This window comes from Ictidomys tridecemlineatus, chromosome 4 (assembly GCF_052094955.1).
Source record: "Ictidomys tridecemlineatus isolate mIctTri1 chromosome 4, mIctTri1.hap1, whole genome shotgun sequence".
NCBI lineage: Eukaryota > Metazoa > Chordata > Mammalia > Rodentia > Sciuridae > Ictidomys > Ictidomys tridecemlineatus.
The window spans coordinates 97267288-97288530 of NC_135480.1; the positions used below are offsets into that span (position 1 = coordinate 97267288).

The window sequence follows — 21243 nt, forward strand, 5'->3', positions numbered from 1 at the left end:
TAATATTTCTGTATGGTTGGGCTCTGAACAAGTATATCATCAGGTCGCTTGGAACTTAACTGTCTTCTGGAATAAGAAATGAAGTGCCAAAAAAATAATAATAATAATAAAGAAACTTAGTGCCCTCCATACATCCATGCGGTCTCTGCAGTAGAAACCGTTCATGGTCTCTGCCATCTTTTCAGCTCCTAGTACTATTCCTGTGCTTTCCTCTGGGCTTCTGTGTGCTATTGCTTCCAAAGCCCATAGCTGGGATTTTTGCTGGATACTTCCCTTAAGCCACTAAAACTTTGAACAGGAGAAGAGCCGGAAATATATAGGAGTTCACTCCCTGAGGCCCCACCCCGCTCCACCTTACCCCTTAGACTAGCAGGAGATTATGGGAGCCAGGCTCCCCAAGTGGCTCCCACTGTCAGGTTTCCCTGCAGGTTCAGGCTGAAACCATCCTTTGTCCTTCTGGATTTCTACCCTACTTATAAAATAAATCACTTGTATGCATGTACAAATGTATGACAATGAACCCAAGTATTATGTATAATTAAAATATATCAATAAAAAAATCAGAAACAAAGAAAGATAGTTCTATATAAATCCTGATCACAGGTATGCTTCAGGGAGATAGTCATCTTTTTATAATTTTATTCCTTCTCTCTATATTAAAATTCGACATGCACCTGTTATCCCAGCTACTCCGGAGGCTGAGGTAGGAAGATCACAAGTTCAAGGTCCGCTTGGGCTATTAAGCCAGACTCTGTTTCAAAATAAAATAAAATAAAAAACAAACGAACAAAAAAATGCCTGGGGATGTAGCTCAGTAGTAGAGCACTTGCCTAACATGCTCAAGATCCTGGGTTCATAAACAAAATGAAAATAAAACTCAATTTGGGGCTGGGGTTGTAGTTCAGTAGAAGAGTGCTTTCCTCGCATGTGTGAGGCACTGGGTTCGATTCTTCGCACCACATATAAATAAATAATAAAAGTCCATTAACAACTGATTAAAAAAATTTAAAAAAAACCCCTCAAAATAGCTTTTTAATAACACTGTTTAATAACTTTTCCGGAGTGGAATGTCACTCTTAGGAAGAGAGCAAAGAATCACCCCTTAATAAATCACTGAGTCTGTTTCTCTGGAAACTTGGGAACCCCAAGGGAGCTACAGTTTGGAGGAGAAAGTGTAAAGTGGTAAGTGGGGCAGGGGTGGAGAGGAGGAGCATTTCGATGGAAGAGCTCCCTGGTTTCAATTCCCAGTACCACACACATACAAAAGTGCACTATATAATACAATTTGAGACAGGCTGTATGTTACATAGTTTTCTGGCTGCATAGAATTTGTGAAGGCAGGCGTGACTAAACCACAAGGTGGCGCTCTAACTGCATTTACAGCCACAAACTGACATTCTGGGAGCTTTGCAGTTCCCCACTCCGGCACTCAGTCTTTAAAGGGCTCTAACTAGAGGTCTGTCACACTCCAGCCATAGTCAGCCAGCCTATCATTAGTGCCAAGCCTTCCTCCTGGAGCAATGACAGTGTAAATTTCAGCAATGGCAGAAAGGGGACAAATACAGCTGTTGTGCGTTTTAGAATAATTGCCACAGACCATTTGGAGACAACGTTATAATCACAGCTCTTATACAGACTTATACAATATTTCACTTTCCTATTTTAATCTCCCTCAACACTCTGTATCATGAACTTGTGAATCTATTCAACACATGGGAGTCAGGAATTATCTGCTAAAAACTAATTATCTTAGTTTTACAAAGTGAGCTTTACTCCCCCAGGAGGCACCGTGCTCTCATCTCACTGTCCTGCCATTCCTTCTTCTGGCAACCCTTCTCACCCCACTGACCGTGCTCTGCACAAATGCCATTCGCGAAAAGGCTCTCCCTACTCCTGCTTCAAGTCTGGGCTTCTTTATTTACCTTCAGCTTCTCCAGTTCATCCGTATGTTGGCATTTTTCTCATACATTCTAAGTGTTTTTTTTTTTTTTATCTGTCCCCTCCACTCCAAGTCCCTTGAGCTTTCTTATCTATATATCTCCAGTGTATACCACAATCCCCACCACAGAGTGAGTGGGTGGATGAATGAATAAATAAAACAAATTCTGAAAGATCAAAGACCTTGTCCCATCTTGAATCCACGGCAGAGATGGAAACATTCAGACACTGAGACTCGAAAACCAAAATGTCTTCCTAGCTGTTGTGATTGACTGTATCTAGATCTCACCTTAGAAAACTCCGAAATGCGCCTAAATGGAAAAGTCCAGGCCTTACAGTGAGCCACAGATCAGGAGAGATTCCCCAGTGCTGGTCCATCAATACTCCATAGCTCCCAATCTGAATGGAAGGTCTGAACAACATGGCTTACTAAGTGAGATTATCTTCCATACACCGTAGTCAAACAGTTTCTTAGAATGGAAATAATTGGGAATACAAACAGAAACAACAAACTTCGGAGTTCCTCCTAATTTCTTCTATGTTCTGTCTTCCTCTGGCTTTGTGGGGAACATCTGACATCTCTCCTCCTCCTCCTCCCCCTCCTCCTCCTCCTTTTCATGTAATAATGTGGTTTTTGTTTCTTTGTTTTTGTAATACTGGGAATTGAACCTAGGGGCACACTATCACTGAGCTATATCCTCAGCCCTTTTGAATTTTTATTTTGAGACAGGATCTCACTAAATTGCCAAGGCTGGCCTTGAACTTGCAATCTTCCTGCCTCACCCTCCCAAGTAGCTGGGTTTTCAGGTATGTACCACTGTTCCTGGCGGCGATGTGTTTTATTTTAAATTTACTTTAATTGAAAAAATAAAATTGTATATTTTTGGTGCACAACATAATGTTTGAAGTATGTAACATTGTGGAATGGCTAAATCAAGCTAATTAACATGTGCATTACTTCATGTAATTTTTTTTGTGTGTAGTAAAAACAATTAAGATCTACTCTCTTGGCAATTTGCAAGAATATAATACACTGTTATTAACTATATTTATATAATAGATCTCTTGAATTTATTCCTGCTGTCTAAGTAAAATATATACCCTTTGACCAACATCTCCCCAACTTCCCCTGCAGCCACTCAGTCCCTGCTAATCACAATTCCACTCTTCAGCTTCTGTGAGTTTACCTTTTCAAAAATTTCCATATGAGTGAGTTCATACTGTATTTGTCTATCTGTGCCTGCTTTATTTCACTTAACATAATGGGAGACATCTTACTTCCAGGGACTTCAAGACACCTAAACTTAGGGCAGCCTCTGAGAAAATCAGTGGGAAGCAGGATCCACCTGCGTGTGTCTTGGGCTTGTCCTTTGCCATGCTTTCTCAGTGGTCCTGGGGTCAACCAAGTAGAAGCCATCCTACTCTGAGCCCAGGATGTCATTCTCGCCCATCTTTGGTGAGGTAGGTGGTGAAGGGATGGTACCTGAGATGTGGTTGTAAGAAAGTTGGACCCCCTTTGGTGTCCTCTTTCTTGCAGAAGCCAAAATTATTTTGTTTGTTAACTGTTCCTTCTCTCTCTTCCTTCCATTTATTTGATTTTCCTCTAGATCAGAATTTCATAAATGTTTCCTTCTGAAACATTTACTAACATTCAATGGGTGCCAAGCTCTGTGCCAGAAATATAAAGATGAACACAACAACAGTGTTTTATTCATGGTATTCACAGAATTCTAGAGGAGACAGAAAAGTGAAAAAATGTCCACAATACCATTGAGTAAATGAGATGATGGAGGCATAGATCAGCCTTGGAAGATCAAGGGAGTGGCTGTGGTATGTTATTTGATGTTTAGTAACCACCTAGTGGGAATCACCCTGATTTACAGTGTTTGCTGATTCCTATGTAGCAAATTCTCCCATCATGGCCAATTTTAACCCATTGAGTTGAGAAGGAATGTACATGGCTGGCTCTTTTGTTGCCATAACAGCACATCATGATATTGGCCTTCTGCATCCCTAAGCAGAGAATCCACCCACGTTGTGCCTGGACTTCTCAACTACACAGCTGTGAGCCAAGAAGTAGGTTCTGTTTTAAGCCACTTAAGTTTGTTGTAGTTTGCCCTACACCAATAGAAAATGAACCCAGTGCTGATTAAACTCCTTTTACAGATGTGAAAACTAAGGCTTAGAGGAAGTAAGGAATTTGGTCAAGGCCATGAACATCTGGCAAGTGGTAGAGCTGAGAAACAAAATGAGGTGTGTCTGATTTCAAGGTTTGGGACTGAGCTCCATTGACCCATGACTCCCCATAGAAAGCCATGAAGAGTCAGAACCATGGGAGACTCTTCATTCATGCATGCATTTATTTATTATTTATTTGGGACCAGAAAATAATGAGCATTATTATTAAGCATGAAATTCTGATCTAGAGGAAAATCAAATGTTGAGTGTGGATTTGAACTTTGAAGTGCCACTTCAGTGGTTAGCTTGATATTTATTTCAGAGGACAATGCTATAGAGTAACAGAAATTACATATGGGACTCTACTCATTAAATGTTTGAGTTTGGCTAGAGTGTCCATTTCTGCTTTTCTCCTCCAGCCTGACCAGATGTGCTTAGAAAATTCAGTTCTCCCTGAATATGTACATCTGTCAAAACTCCTGTCAATTTCAGCACGAGTGCCAAGGGAGTGAACAAAGAGAGTTAGCGATTAACTTCAAAGAACTTTGTTGGAGAGGAATAAAGATATTTAAGGCTTATTTTGTGAACTAATTGCATTTGCATATTTATGGGATTTACTGATATAGCAGTAATTAAAAACTATTTAGTAGTCTTAAAGGACACATAACTCAGTTGCTGTTTGCATAATAAACACTTCCTTATTATGTTTGCATAATAAACCCTCTCCCCCTGCTTCTTCCAAAAGACATTGGTGCATCTAAGTGATGCCATATCTTACTTGAAAATAATGAAGAAACATAGTACACAAGCTCACAGAACTGTGGAAAGAAGCTTCTGAGAGAACTACACTTCTAGGTACTCTTAGCTATAGGCTTGGCTTGGGCTGCTGTTAGAGAATGCAGATTCAACCCTCAGATGAAGTCTCTGTTTATTTTGCCCAAGTGATATTCCTTAAAGGGCCTGAAAGCATAGTCCCTCATGACTCCAAGTTTTTGTCTAAATATAATCATCTGCTTGTAAGGCCTGAATGAGATTCACCCCAATATTCATCCTTCCTAAAAAGATGTGCAAGGGAATGATCAGACACAATGTGAATAAAAAACTTTCTCTGGATGAGAAGTGCTGCATTTAAGGAGAGGGAGAAGAGACAGCTTTCATGAAAAATTAAAGGTTGTGACGAGGGACAATACCAAATCTAAACGTGTTGAATAAACAGGACAATAAGGTTAGGAAAAGAGAGCTGAGCCAGGAGATGGTACAGAGCAGGGCCATTAAGAGAAGACCAGGAAGCATCTGAAGACAAGTCACACAAAACCTTTTCCATCCAGGCAGGATTAATCATCCATGAGGTGTAATGGGCAGGATCACCAGACTGTTGTTAAATTAGCTAATGAAGGTTGTAATGTACCTATATTACACATCATTAGCAATGGCCTTCCAGTAGCAGATGGGCATATGAGAAAGTTGTGAAGAAAAGGGAGGGGAAGCATGTCCCGGAAGGTTTGACTTAGAGTCATAGCTTACAGAAATTCGTGTCAAGAATACGATGTTGATCATCGTTTCAATTAAACTTTTGTATAAAGAGAAGCTTCTGCATTCCTTTTCCATAAAAGCACTGCCTACATGGCTATGATGTCTGGGTTTTCCTTTCTCTTGTCTTGATCCATCTCATAGATAGATGCTGACAATTTGGAGAACTGATACCAGTGCTGGGACGTTGGGGACCAGATCAATCCTTTGTGAGCTTATCTCTTGATGAAGCCCCATTTATCTGCCCACTATCTCTAAAGGAAATTTCTCAAATAAATTTCCCATAACTTTGTGTTGAAGTTCCTCTCCAAGGTTACATTTAAATTTCTTTTTTTTTTTTTCAATCTGAAATATTTTCAAATGTACAGCAAAATGGAAAGGACAGTAGAAAGAACTCCGGCCTCCTGTTCCTCCTCATGCAACCATTTGAGAGTATGGCCCACGTGACTACATCATCACACTTGAATACATAGAGTATTGTTCTTCCAAAGAAGGACATTCTTTCACATAATCTCAACACAATCAAAATCAGGAAGTCAACATTGCCACATTATACTGTCTAATTCATACGCCCCATTCAGGCTTCATCAATTTCTCCCATAGTGTTCTTTGTAACAACAAGATCCAATCCAGAATCACATGTTGCCCATAGTCGTTTTTTAGTCAGATTCTTCATTGCTGAGACTAAAGGGCCCAACCAGCACAACTGTAGAGGAGGGAAATTTATTTAAGGGCTCATGGTTTCAGAGGTCTTAATCCACAGAGAGCAGGCTCCATTCCTCAGGGCTCAAGGTGAGGATGAACATCATGGCGGAAGAGTGGCAGAGGGAAGCAGCTCCCATCATGGTGATTAGGAAACAGAAAAGACACACTCTCCAGATATGAAATTTGTATGCCCCCATTGTACCACTTCTTCCAGCCACATCCCACCTGCCTCCAGTTACCACTCAGTTCATTCCATCAGGGATCAATGAACAGATTAGGTTAAAACTATAACCCAATCATTTCCCCTCCAAACCTTCTTGTGTTGTCTCACATGTGAGCTTTTGGGGGACATCTCATATCCAAACCATAATAATTGTCATGACTCTTTGGTCTCCCTTTGTTTGATACAATTCTTCAGTCTTTTCTTAAATTTCATAACCTTAATTTTTTGAATATTTCATGCCTGATTTTTTTTTTTTTAGAATGCCCCATAGTATGGGGTTGACTCATGTTTTCTCCTGAGTAGATTCAAGTTAAGAATTTTGGGCACGATTGCAACAGAAGAGCTCCTGTGTCGACTCAATTCATTCTGTCTCATGCCACACATGATCAACTGTTAATTTTCATCATTTGATTAAGGTGTTGTCTGCTAGCTTTCTCCACTGAAGGGTGTTGTTTTTTAATCTTTGTAATTAATAAGTGTACAAATGTGCCATTCCTCATCAAACTTTCCACCAACTAGTTTTAGCATCCATGGAAGTTTGTTGGGTGAACTAATTGTTATTATGAAGATTCCATTATGCCTTCTACATTTATTGATCGGCATTTTCATCTAATGGAGTTCTTTCTCTTCTTCCTATTCACTTGCTTATTTAAATCAGTATGGATTTGTGGATTTAGTTTTATCTAGTGGGTTACAATTTGTTATTATCATTATTAATTTTTATGCTCAAATTGTACCAGATTTGGCCACTGGGAGTCCCTGTCATTTTATTATGTCCTCATCATTTTTTTTTGCCCTGTCATTCTTTTAGTACCTTTTTGCTTTCTAGTACATAGATGTTCTGGGTTCCCTTATACTCTCCCTGCATCAGTTTGGGCAGCAGTAATTTCTCCATTTTTTTTCCTGTGAGTATGGTATTTAGAAACTAAGATCTGGGTACCAAGTGTGCTCATTACTCTTGGGGTCTCACTGCTCCCAGGGCCTCTAGTGTACAAAGCTAGGGAATATCTATGTATGTATGAAAATGTGTACACATACATTTATATTTGTATTTATTTCTGTGTTTAGCTAAATATAATACACTGAAAATCATCAGTTCACACTGACACTTCCAAAACCAACTCAACCCCATAATCCTCTCCTTTATTCCCTTTCATATTTGTAACTTCCTCTATCAACAATAGGAAGCCAATCAGGCTATATTTTATTGGTAGATAAAATTAGGAGGAGGACTTCATGGATTCTAAACAAAGAGACTGAGTAATTAGGAGAACAGGAGCCCAATATATTCTGCCTCACCCCTCACTTTGCTCTATAATAATTTAACTCAAATCTGTGCTTCTATAATGCCACTTAAAATAAAAAACTGGCAGATGTTGGAAATGGTATGAAATTTGTTTTTTTTTTTTGTTCCTATAGCATTAAGTAAGTCTAATGGAAGACAGAGCTATTATATAGAATTATGCATTCTTTTCCTTAAAATGAAGAGTCAATGAGTATTCTATTAAAAAAAACCCTTTTTATTGAATGATGCTAAATCTTAATAGTTCTCATTTTCAATAGGCCTAGAAGCATTCTCTTCTAGGTTGTTTCTCTCTGAATTGTGGTCAGTGAAAATATAAAAAGCACTCCTATTTATCAAAAATCAATGTTTCTTTTAATTAAAGGGGCTTGGGAAAACAAAAAGCACTTTTACCATTGTATTGTTTGCAGTTGTTCTTCATTAGACAATACCAGGTTTCCATTAGCTTTGTGTAATTCAGGAGTCTAATAACCACTGTCAAATGCTGAAGATGTTACTGCATAAGTCTGATTTAGGACAGCTATTTGGATCTCAATTATTAATGAAATTAGTGTCCTGAATGTCAGCAAGAGCATTGCCTTAGGTTGGGGCTGCAAAGGAAATCATATTAGTGTGGAATTTCCTCTCCTTAGGGGCTCCTCCTATATTACATTATTCACTTAGCTATCTCTTGTCACGGAGATGGAATTGTTGGCCATCATTTGATCTTGGGGCAGAACCAAATGGAGAAGTTGCAAGATTTCTGGTGTCATCAATTCCAAAATCTTAGCGTGGTGCTGATATCGCCTTCGTCCAATTGAATGTTTATAAAATAGCATCAGGAAGGATAGTACACACTGGCAAACAGAGAAGAACAGAGACTTCTGTCACGAAAAATCGAGGAGTATTTTATCCAGTAGTCAAGTTTCTTTAACCTTTTGGGGACTTGCCCAAGAACATTGGCAAGTGTGATGGCTCTTCTGTGGCCCTGCATCCTGGTGGCTGCCACAGGTGAGTCCTATTAATGATTTTTCTGGGCACTGAGTATTAATGATTAGAAGCTAAAGATAAGGGATACAGTGTGCTGTAAACGTCTTACAATTTTTTGTTTTAATTCATTCACCATAAAATGTCAGTCCTGTGAAGCTACAGGGAGACCAGTGATTTGTTTCTAACTTTGTTCCTACAATCATACACATATGTATAGTGTCACATGATAGGACTTTTTACACAGAGATGAAAGTATGCTCCAAAATGTTATGAGTGTTTGAAAAATCTCTCCTTTTCTAGAAATTAAGCTCTCTGCAGCAATTTATACTGAGTTTGTGGCATTCTTTTTCAGCTTTATGTATAATAATATATTTTTATTATCCAAAATGTTCTGTGTTCATTATAAGCTTTTAGTTCCACGGATGTGTCATGGCTACAGATGCTTGTATATCATGTCAGTATTATAGTATGTATGTAAACATCTGGTCTTATAAAATGTACATAGAGATGAGTTTATCTCTAAAGATTGTACTAAAACTTGCAAGTTCTGAGTATACAATTCCTTTGAAAAAGCACTTTACAAACTAATATATCTTTTCTAAATTTCTCAAATTATACTTCCCTGGTGACATTAACTCTACTGTATTGAACTATTTAAGTTATAATACAATAGAGTCTTTGTATATGCACACAAACCCAAGAATTTATGTTTATGCTGGTGTTTCCCAGCATCCCACTTTCTTGAGGGTTTTTCTAGCGCCTGTATCCAAATTTTCAAGTTTTAACACATAACTGAAAGTGAAATGAGTCAATTACAGAGGTGAGTAAGGAATTTGGTAGTCATGAAGCTGGAAATTTAAAAAAAAAAGCTGGAAATAATTTTTCTGTTAGATAGAGAAGAAAAATAATCTCTCATGAAAGTATGAAAAGCCTGGATGTTTAACTTAAAGGATAAAAGCATATCTTCATTTAAAAAATTTTTCTGGATGCCAAATGGGTTTCTTAGCAAAAATAACTGTCACAATTAAGAAAGAAAAAATAGAAAATAAAGAAAACAGAAGAAATTCTTCTTGATACCTCTTTCTAATCTATCTCTTTGTTTTTATGCTTAATTTTTGTTCTAACTATGGCAGAAAGGTGTTTTAACAATGTCTAAAAACCAGTGTTTTACCATAAATTACATTGAAGATATTTGTGACAAAGGGATCTGCATTTAGGATTTTAACTGTTAATTATCAAGACAGTAAATATCAGAATGCTGACCTGATCACCACTGCCTGGCTGCTCTCCACATGCTGAGGGTGTGCAGGGCAGGAGGAGGACTGGATGAGGAGAGAGATTTAGCTCCATCTTTCCTACTCACTCACCATATAATCTGGGCAAATCTCTTACACATTCTGTTTCCATGATTAACTTTAATTTTGGATATTCATGAAGATAAATAAGATGTGAAACTGTAAAGTGCAAAAAAAATATAAGATATTATTTATCTGAAAATACTATGCAGAAAATAATACTGGCTGTATACTGTCATGCTGAAAGAGCTTGGGCTTTGGATCCAGACCAGCCGTGTTTAAATTCCAGCCCCCTCGTTTGTGAGCTATCTGACCTTGGGCAGTACGAACCTCAAGCCTGTAGTCTCTCACTTAGAGTAATTGTGCACTCCTACAGACTGTGGAATTCCTAGGTCAAGATTATTGGGGATGTTAAATGAGAACATTCATGAGATTTAGCCTACTGCGTGGCATACAGTAAGTATTCAGTGAGTACTTGGAAGATGCTGGAACCATACATACACCTGAAACTCTATTTCCTTGTAAACTTTCAGTTGTGTGTATTACTCTCAGTATTCTAAAGAATATACTAAGTCAAGAATAGCTCTTTCCCTTAAAGTATCCCAGACATTTTAACATGAGTGTATGTGAGGGAGTAACTCATTAAAACAAAGAAAACAAAGGAATAATTCTATTGTATTCTTATCTTCTTTTAAAATCTCTACTACAAGTGCTTCACAGCTCAATCCCCAACACATTCTACTTTCTAGAAATCATACAAATGAAATATTTGAAGTGATTATTAGCATTCAGTGTTAGCGAGGAATCTTTCCTGGGTCTGTTGATAGCTTCCATCAGTGTCTGTTGAAACATCACTGAACTGTGAGTCATTTAGTGCTTGTGTGAATGTCACATTAGCTTTCAAGGGGCATCATTTACTGTTAATTAATGGTCACTTAAATCCTTAATCTTTCTCCTGTAATTGATCTTTCTCCTCAGGCACATTTGCATTCATAGTAGAAATGTAATTTATTATTTCTTTCCATCTTAAACAAAGAACTCTTTCCCTTTTGGTTTACTTAAGCACACTTCCATGCTTATTATTTTTCTCATTTCATTACTTGTTTCTCTTTTGTTCTGAGTCCTAGCTTCCAGAGCTTTCTCTTTTTACCCAAAGATTTTGATACATTTTTGAAAATATGTTTATCCACAGGGGACCCATGGATTATTTCCCAGAAAAGACAGCAGAAGGAAATTTTGAGTCTTTATGAGCAGAGAGTAGAGGGAACACATACACATTCATTTCTCAGAATTATGTTTTAACTCTGTTTCTGATAGTTTTCTGTATTGAATCATGAACATTTCAGCATTTCCCCAACTGAGACTTGAATTGGGAGCTTCCAAGCGAGGTAAAAATAAAGCTGCCCAAAGCAAAGTTTGTAGGAAGAGCATAGGGCCAGCTTTGCTTTATGTTCCTGACTTCCCTCCCCTGGGGTACGCCAGTGAGAAATGTTCTCAGGTAGAGAGATTCACAGCACACTTTTTGACAATAACCATTCACAAAAACCCTAAAACTGAGGCCTGATGCAAGCCACCCACCTTAGTCCTGCATGCCTCAATGGCTGATGCCATTTTAGGCATCTTCTTGGGTGGATAGTTAAGAAGTTAAAATGCTCATTAGATTCTCAGTTCTGATGGTAATGAAAGTGAATAAATATTCCACTGCCCACAGTGAGTCTGGGATTGTACCTCCAGCATCGTTGTTAGCATTTTGGTCACATTGACACTGATAAATCATAGAAATTGCTGCCTGTGGAGGCAAGTGACACGACATCATTCATAAAGAAATGGGCATAAACAGGATTGTCGCACAGGGAGAAGCGATCTCATTTACAGTTTCCTGCTGGATCCCTTATACTTTCAGCAGCTCATCAAAATAACCATCAAAACCACTGAGAGCCCAGGCAAATTCACACGCAGGACACTGCAGATAGATTTCATCACGCACTGTGTCAGGAGGTGTGCAATTTGCTTCAGTCCAATGACTTAGCGAAGGTTTGAATTCCCTAAGGGCTGGTGAAGCTTGTGAACAAAATATCTTTTTGCAATTCAGAGAGAGCCCTCACAAATTTGTCACTTCCAATTGTTGGTGTTCATTTCTCTTGCTTTCTGTCCCCTGGCCTCTCTTGCCTCACCACCAATCACTGCTTCTCTACAAATCAGGATTCCTGGGCCAGAGGAAATGGTTGTTTCCTGAAACCAGAAAGAATTTTCCCAAAACAAAGATCTCATTTTCTGACAAGTGCATTTTATTTAAAGACAGATAGTGTGAGGAGAAGAGATTTTTTTGAGGATAAAAGTATGAATTGAAATCTCACTCATTCCATTATCTAAAAACTCATACAGATTTTTTTAGGGCTCAATGATTTGTCTATTATAAATGGAAAATCAAAAGAAAGAAACCAAGGTGGTAGTTAAATTTTGGCTATATATATATATATCTGCTATGATAGGACCAGTGATACAGGAATAAAGAAAGAATTCTGTCTCCAAGATGCATGATTCCTGTAAAATGGAATTGTGGGTACAGTTTGCATTCTTGGAGATGGGTTTGATTTATTTATCTTTATTCTATTTCTCTATTGGGCACTTAGGCAATCCACTTACTTATTAAATAAGTTTCTGCCAAAGAGCTCACCAGCTAGCAGTGGGCTATTCCACTAATAGCCAAGTTCGGAACAATCTGAAATCTCCTAAAGATGCTTCTTAATTTCATTTTCATGGTGATTGTTTTTTTTTTTTTAACCCCCCAGGAATTCTAGCTACAGATACACCTCATCCCAGGAATTCTACTCTGCATCATCTCACCCAATACCTACTAGAGCAATATCACAAGGAAGTGAGACCTGTTCACAACTGGCATGATGCCACCACTGTCTACCTGGACCTATTTGTCCAAGCTGTATTGGATGTGGTAAGGACCATCTTGCCATTTCTATTTTTTGTTTCCCTCTTGGAAAACTATCTGTGATTTATGCAGGAGCTTAGATGAGGCCCTATTCTTGAGAGTATGACTCAACTGTTAGGGAAATTTGCTAGATTCATATTAGGTGTTAGCATGAGGTAAAATATTTATTTGGTTAATCGTGCTTTCTAGACCCCTATTTAGGCAAAAAGGCTAGAAATACAAGTTTCATAGAATTAAGATAGTTTAGGAATTGTGGTCATAGGTCACAGTACAGATTTATTGCTGACACTAAAAATGGTGATAGGTTTCTTCCTGCAGTTCACATTTGTACTTTTTTTTTTTGGTGGTATTGGGAATCAAACTCAGGGACTTGTACATGAGAGGCAAACACTCTACCAACTGACCTATATCCCCAGCCCTGTGGTTCATGTTTGTTAGTGATAATAGTAGATTTAAGAAAAGATAAAAAAAAAAAAAAGAAAGAAAAAGAAATACAAAGAAAGAAAGAAAAGAAAAAAGAAAAAAAAAAAGATTCACTACTTATTACCTAAAATTTGAAGGTGGATGGGAGGAATGCCTTTGCATCATGAATTTATAAGAGGGCTTTTTTATGTAAAGCGTTTGCTAAGGATGGTAGGGAGGACTTGCTTATTAATGCATTCTTTTCTTCCTGTTTCTGAGAGATGGGTCATGGGAATGAAATGAGAACATGCATGTAAAGCTGTTAGCAGAGTTCTCAGTAAGAACTGGCCCTGACGATCCTCTCATTTCCTTTGTCTCCCCTAATTATAAAGTTTTCAATACCAAGAGAGCCCAGGTTTATTCACATTTCTGTATTTTATTTATTTATTTAGGTCCTGGGGATAGAACCTAGGAGTGCTCTACCACTCCGCTAAATCCCAGTCCTTTTTAGTTTTTATTATGGCAAAGGGTCTCATTAAGTTGCTGAAACTGTCCTTGAACTTTCAATCCTTCTGCTTCAACCTCCTAAGTGGTTGGGATCACAGGCATGCACTATTGCACCTGGCTAGATTTCCTCTTAAAAAATAGACTTTACAAGCCCGGTGCCTTGTGCAAGCCTATAATCCTACCAGCTCCAGAGGCTGAGGCAGGAGGATTGCGAGTTAAAGCTAGCCTTAGCAAAAGTGAGGTGCTAGGCAACTCAGTGAGACTCTTTCTCTAAATAAAAAATACATACAAAACAGGACTGGAGATGTGGCTCAGAAGCTGTACCCCCGAGTTTAACCCCTGGTATGCGTACCCCCCACACCCTGCCCCATCTCCCTGCAAAAAAACCCAGACATTACAAAGCTTGGTTAAAGTGGTTTAATATTGTTTTTCAATTTACTTCAAAAACTGTATCTGTCCTTTCTTCCTTCATTTGTGTGGTGCTGGGAATCAAACCAAGGGCCTTGTGCATGCTCAGTAGGCACTGTGCCACTGAGTACATCTCTAATCCACTTTTTAAAAGTTGAGAGGTATAACATGCTTGTATTGAAATGTACAGATCTTAGGTATAGAGTCTGATTGATCGTTTTGATAATTACATACTCATATAATCCATACTTCCATTAAGATAGCAAAGATTGCTATCATCTCAGAAAGACCTCTCATTTCTTTCCTAGTCCATCTCACACAAATATTGTTCTAATTTCTTTCATCAGTGATTAACTTTGTCAGTTCTAGAACGTCCGTTATGGGACCCACGTTCAGTTTTAAATTTTTTTCTTGGTAGTCTCTTATTTAGGGGAAGGGAGGCTGAGGATTGAACCCAGAGCTCCCCTCATGCCAGGCAAACACTACCTGGTGACATATGTTTCCAGTCCAGCAATTTGTGTTTTTGTTGTTGTTAAAGGAATTAAATTGTCTCATTCAGTTCATCATATTTATTGACTTAAAGTTACTCATATTTTTCTCTTTTCATTACTTTAATGTCCATAGGATTTCTGGTGATATGGCTTTTCATGCTTCATATTAGTAACTTGTGTTTTCTCTTATTTTCCCTTGACCAATCTTGCCTAAAGTTTATCAGGTTAAAAAAAAATTTTTTTTTTTAAATAACCAATTTGGGTTTTGCAATTCTCTCATTATTTGTTTTCCAATTCACTGATATCTGCTTATTTATTTATTTATGGTGCTGGGGATTAGAACCCAGGGCCTTGTGCATGAGAGGCAAACACTTTACCAACTGAGCTATATCCCTAGCTATCTTTATTTGTTTTCTTCTACTCACTTTGGGTTTAATCTGTCCCTCTTTACGTAGTTTCTTAAAGTGAAATCTTTTTTTTTTAATGGTTTCAATCTTTTTTTTTAATATTTATTATTATTTTTTTAATTTTCGGTGAACACAACATCTTTGTTTGTATGTGTTGCTGAGGATCGAACCCTGGGCTGCACGCATGCCAGGCGAGCACACTACCACTTGAGCCACATCCCCAGCCCTTAAAGTGAAATCTTGAATAAATAATTTTAGACTTTTAAATTTTCTAATGTAAGCATTTAAAGCTATAAATTTCCCTCTAAACATTATTTTAGTTGCACCCTATAAACTTTGATGCATTTTAAAAGTTAAGTATAAATCATTTAGGATGAAATTCATCTTTCTAAAGCTGATTCCTTTTCTCCAATCCCTGTCCCTGGCAACCACTGGTCTTATTTTTTTCCCCTATAGTTTTGAGTTCCCAGAATGTCATACAAATTGAATCATATGGTATTTTATCTTTTGAATGTGGTTCTTTTCACTTAGCATACATAATGCCTTTGAGTTTCAAACACATTTTTTCATATTTCAGTAGTAGTTTATTGTATAGTTGTGCTATAATTGTTTATATATTTCCTAATTTCTGGACATGTTAGATATTTCCATTTGGGGGCATTTAATTAATAATTTCTTAATTTTATAAGAAATTGTCAAACCAGAGATGGTGTTGCATGATGGTAATCCTAGTACTCAGGAGGCTGAGGCAGGAGGATGGCAAATTCAAGGCCAGCCTCAGCAACACAGTGAGACCCTATATCAAAACAAAAAGGGCTGGGGATGTAGCTCAGTAGTAGAGTACCTCTTGGTTCAATGTCTAGTAACCTGCACTCCCCTGAAACCAAAGAAAAGAAAAAGAAATTATCAAATTGTTTTCCAAAGGCTGTATAATTTGGCCTTTGGATTATAACATATTAGAGTTCCAATTTCTCCACATCATAACCAGTGCTTAATATTGTCAATCTTTTTTATTTTAAACCATTCTGGTAGGTTTGTAATATCTTAATTTTTTCATTTTTTCTTTCTAACTTCCTACCTTCCGTTTTTTTTTTTTTTTTTCTCTTCTGGAGATTGAACCCAGGGCCTTGTGCATGCTGAGCAAGTGCTCTACCACTCAGCTACACTCCCAGACCTTTCTATTTTTTGAGAGAAGGTCTTGCTGAGTTGCCCAGGATGGCCTCGAACTTGTAATCCTCCTGCCTCAGCTTCCTCAGTAGCTGGGATTATAAGTGGGCACCACTGTGCTCAGCTGAAATAGTTTCCTATAAACAGATATAGTTGAAGTTTTTTTTTTTTCAGTTTTTATTTTGAAATAAATATAAATGTACCAAAAGTTGCAAAGAAATCTATAGGGGGTTGGGGATATAGCTCAGTTGGTAGAGTACTTGCCTCGCATGCACAAGGCCCTGGGTTCAATCCCCAGCACCACAGAAAAGAAAAAAGAAAAAAAAAGAAAAAAAGAAAGAAAGAAATCTACAGAAAGGTCCTATGCACCCTTTACCTAAGCTCTCCCAATGTTAATATCTTCCATAAACATAATACAGTGTCAATACTAGAAAACGGACTTTGGTACAATTCACAAGGATTGTTCAGATTTCTCCAGTTGATGTATACCTATGTACATTTCTATATTTAGTTCTAGGTACATTTATTACATGAGTATATGTGTTGATCATCTTTCTAGTACTATTCACAATACCTGAGATAATTAACTTATAAAGAGAAAAGGTTTATTTTGGCTTACAGACCATGATTGTTTGGCCCCATTTCTTTGGACCTGTGGCAAGGCAGCACATCATGCAGGAGTATATAATGGAGCAAAACCACTTGCTTCATGAGTGGGAAGCAGAGACTGAGGGGGGAGTGGGGGGTGCATAATCCCCCTTAAGGGCATGCTTCCAGTGACCTAAGGACCTTCCATTAGGCCCCACCTTTTAAAGGTTCCATCATTTCCCAATAGGGCTGCCCTGGGGACAGAGCCTTTAACACACGTACCTGTGAGGGCTCTTCAACCTCAAAGTACAGCAGTCTAACTTGGTGTAACCACCACCATAATCAAGTTATACAACTCTACTCTTTGGTAGCTACCTACATCACCTTCTCCCCACTAATCTCTAACCTATAGCAACAATTCATCTTAATCTTTTTGCTTTTTCCAAGAATGTTGTGTAAATAGAAGCATATAATATATTACCTTTGAGATTGACATCTTTCATTTAGCCTAGTTTCTTTAGTTCTTTCATGTTGGTGTGCATAGCAGTAGTTCATTCCCTTTTATTGCTGAGTAGGATTCCTGGTTTTTGCTTCATTTAACTGGTCTGAAAAATCTATGCATTTTAATTGAAGTGTTTAGTCCATTTGCCAACACCATCTTGCTGTTTGTTTTGTAATTATTCTATGTGGTTTTTGTTCTTCTGTTCCTTATATCCCACCTTATTTTGGGTAAATTTAAAATTATTAACAAGTATTAAAAATAACAAAATATTTTAAAAATGTTTTTAACATTTTATTTTAGTTTACCTATTGGCTTTTTAAGCTTTCCTTTTCATATTATTATTTTTTCCATCTTTTTTGTTTTAAGAGTTTGCCTTTGGGAGTTTCATATTTATCATTATTTTATTCCAGTGTACTTAGATTTAACATTATGATACTTTTCATAAAATATATGAAACTTATAATAATAATCTATCAACCTGTTGCATTCTCATTGCTACTTTCATCTTCAATTTTATATTCACATGCATAATATACCTCACAATATCATGTTAGTATTTTAATGTACTTTGTTAAAATAATTTAATGATTCCTCTTTATTTTAATGTTTTTTTTTGTGTTAATATTTTAGTGCTATATGGTGAGTAATAGCATCTGGATTCTTCAGCTGACAATTAGGCATTGCAATTGATGAAAAATAAATTTGAAACAGAGTATAGGGTTTACATTTTCTTTTAACTGATGCAGATTGCTTTAGTATAATTTTCCTCCAGCTTAGATAAATACCTAATCAATTGTTTCTTAGTAAACCAGAATATTTAAGAGATACACACCAAATTCTTCCTTTTAACAACAAATTGTGTCTTTCTTATTTATATTTTACCACCCTTGCTAGTAAAAGCCAAAAGATCTTAGAAAATATTATTTAATTTAATGCCAGGAAATACCACCACACTAAAAGGCCTAGTCTCACAAATTTTAATAGAAAATTCCTTTATTCTCTTTTTAATTGAATACTGAACTAGAATTTTGGAGATTCAGTTTCCTGGGGCTGATTCTTCACCTGGCTAAAAGAGATATTATTCCTTGTCATCTAGTTGCCAGTGGGTTATCATGACTGTTCTGCTCACCAGAGGTTGTCCAGTGGTGAAGACATTTTGAGTAGATACACAGTATGAAATGTGTCACAGGAAACCCCAGGGCAGAGGGGCAGTCAGCCTTGAGCTAGTGATGCAGACGACCTAAAGGGCTCTCCTTATCCTTCTACTTTCTGCTTCATGTTGATTAAGATAAAATAGAATTGCTTAAGCTTTCCTTTAGAGCTTATTTGGAGATAAATGTAGGAAAGAAGTAGAGTCTTTATATTAATATTTTTCCTTGGAAGAAGTGTATCAAATTGAAAAATTGTTATCTCTTTCTTCCTATCTTGATAAAAGAAAGCAAAATCCGATTCTGTATGGTAGGTAAGGAGAACACTATTATTTTTTTTCAAGAATGAGATTTTTATTCCATTATAGAATATGCTTGTTACTATAATATGTTAGATATTATTGTAGTATATTTTTACATATTTCTTCCTTTTTTTTGTGCAGTGCTGGGGACTGGGGATTGAATTCAGGTACTAGGCAAGTGCTCTACCACTGAGCTACATCCCCAGCACCTCCTGGAATATTCATGTGTCCTATCCCTCTAGTTTTATTCCTCTCTTATCTACATATACTCAATATTACAAGGAACCTGGACCCCTTGTTGTGTCTTGCCTGTATGCTTTCATTCCATTTCCTCCACTGAACATTCTCCTCTTCATTCTTCATCTGTGCAATATCATAGTCCTCCAAATCTCAGCTCCTAAAAGAAATTTCCTAGATAGTTGGCTGAAATCTTTTTTTTGTTGTTGTTGGTTTGTTGTACTGGGAATTGAACTGAGGCATACTGTACCATTGAACTACATCCCCAGCCCTTTTATTTATTTATTTATTATTTTTTTTTGAGAGAGGGAGAGAGAGAGAATTTTTTTAATATTTATTTTTAGTTCTCGGTGGACACAACATCTTTGTTGGTATGTGGTGCTGAGGATCGAACCCGGGCCGCACGCCTGCCAGGTGAGCGCGCTACTGCTTGAGCCACATCCCCAGCCCCCTTTTTATTTTTTTGAGACAGAATCTCATTAAGTTCCTGAGGCTGGCCTTGAACTTGCAAATTCAAATTTATGATCCTCCTGCCTCAGCCTCCTGAGTCACTGGGATTATAGACATGTATTACAGTGCTCAGCTTTTAAAATATGTTTTTTTTTTCTTTCTTTATTTTTGATGCTGAGTAGTGAATGCACATAGTTATTGTTAAAAATGTCATATTTCCTAATTTATTATAAACTACTTGAAGACTTTTTTTGGGGGGGTTACTGGGGCTTGAACCTAGGGGTGCTTAACCACTGAGACACATCTTCAGCCTTTTTTATTTTTTATTTTGAGACAGAGTCTCACTAATTTGCTGAGGATGGCCTCAAACTTGCAATCCTCCTGCCTCACTCTCCTAGATTGCTGGGATTTCAGGCATGTTCCACTATCCTGGCTACTGATATTCATATTTCCCAAAACATGCAGTCCAGTATATTTAACTCCCAAGACACTGGATCAATACTGGTTACATGAACAAATGAATTTAAAAATAAAATATCAATCCTAGTGCTGAGGGCCATTGCCTATTATTTTTTGTCACAGGCTAGTTTACTTTGAATCCCAGTATTATTTTTGTCACAGGCATTGCGGAATTCTCAATTTCATTTAGGTGAGCTAAGCCTAAAGTGAACTCCAGAGGCAGGGACAGTTTTGAAGGACTTGATAAAATCGCTCACAGATTCTGCACAGACAAGGACACTCCCGACGTAAATAGAGAACTTGTTGGATGCATCTGCCAACCGCTGAGCTGCTGGCAACTTGTATTTGGAATGAAGAGCTTCCAGGCCTGCTCTCATCTCTGCACCTCTCTTCCATTATAATCTTTTGCCTCCTGTTTTGTTTATATAAAAGACTACAGTCTAGTCTTAGAATTTCTGGGTATTATGAGTACCTTAGGGAAATCTGATTATAGAGATAATCTACTCAACAGCGAAGAGTTTCAATTTGTTTCTATTGAGTTTTGTCAATTCCGAATCCCAGATACCTTTGTATTCCAGTCCATTGACTAGAGCCTCCCAGCCAGACGTTGAGGCATCTGTTTCTATAGTCTCCGGAACCGGGAGAGATAAATAAGAATGTGGGGGAATTATCTGTATATTTGCTAACCACCAATTTAGATCTAAATAGACTCCCTCTGTTAGGAAGACTAATGAATTCCAATTCTCTGAAATATCCTTTGCTTTTAACAAGCAAGATGGAAGGTATCTAAAGAAAAAGAGAGAGAGAGAGAGAGAGATACACAGAGGGAAAAGCTGTGAATAATGCCACCAGAGAACCAATTATGTTCACCAGCTGGCATTGAGAAACTTGTTTCCTTTGACAAAAAAAGATTTTAGTTTTTGCCTCAAACTACTTTTGACACTGTGTTCTTCAGGGCTGAATGACGAATCCCCTCAGCCGCCCCTATAAGATTTTAGGGGGAAAAAATTTTTTTTAATGTTATTGTTATATATGATATGACAAAGAAATGGTGAGCAGAGAAAGGCATCAATACGGCAGTTTATAA

At 37.5% G+C, this 21243-nt stretch overlaps 1 protein-coding gene across 1 annotated transcript in view; it reads left to right on the plus strand.

The window, feature by feature from the left end:
* The first annotated feature begins 8821 nt into the window (after nucleotides 1-8821).
* Nucleotides 8822-21243, plus strand: part of Htr3b (5-hydroxytryptamine receptor 3B) — a 35045-nt gene continuing 22623 nt past the window's right edge. The window contains exons 1-2 of the mRNA XM_078047041.1: nucleotides 8822-8867; nucleotides 12934-13094. Coding sequence (XP_077903167.1) covers nucleotides 8828-8867; nucleotides 12934-13094 — 201 coding nt within the window. The 5' untranslated portion in view covers nucleotides 8822-8827. The remainder of the gene's footprint in view (nucleotides 8868-12933; nucleotides 13095-21243) is intronic.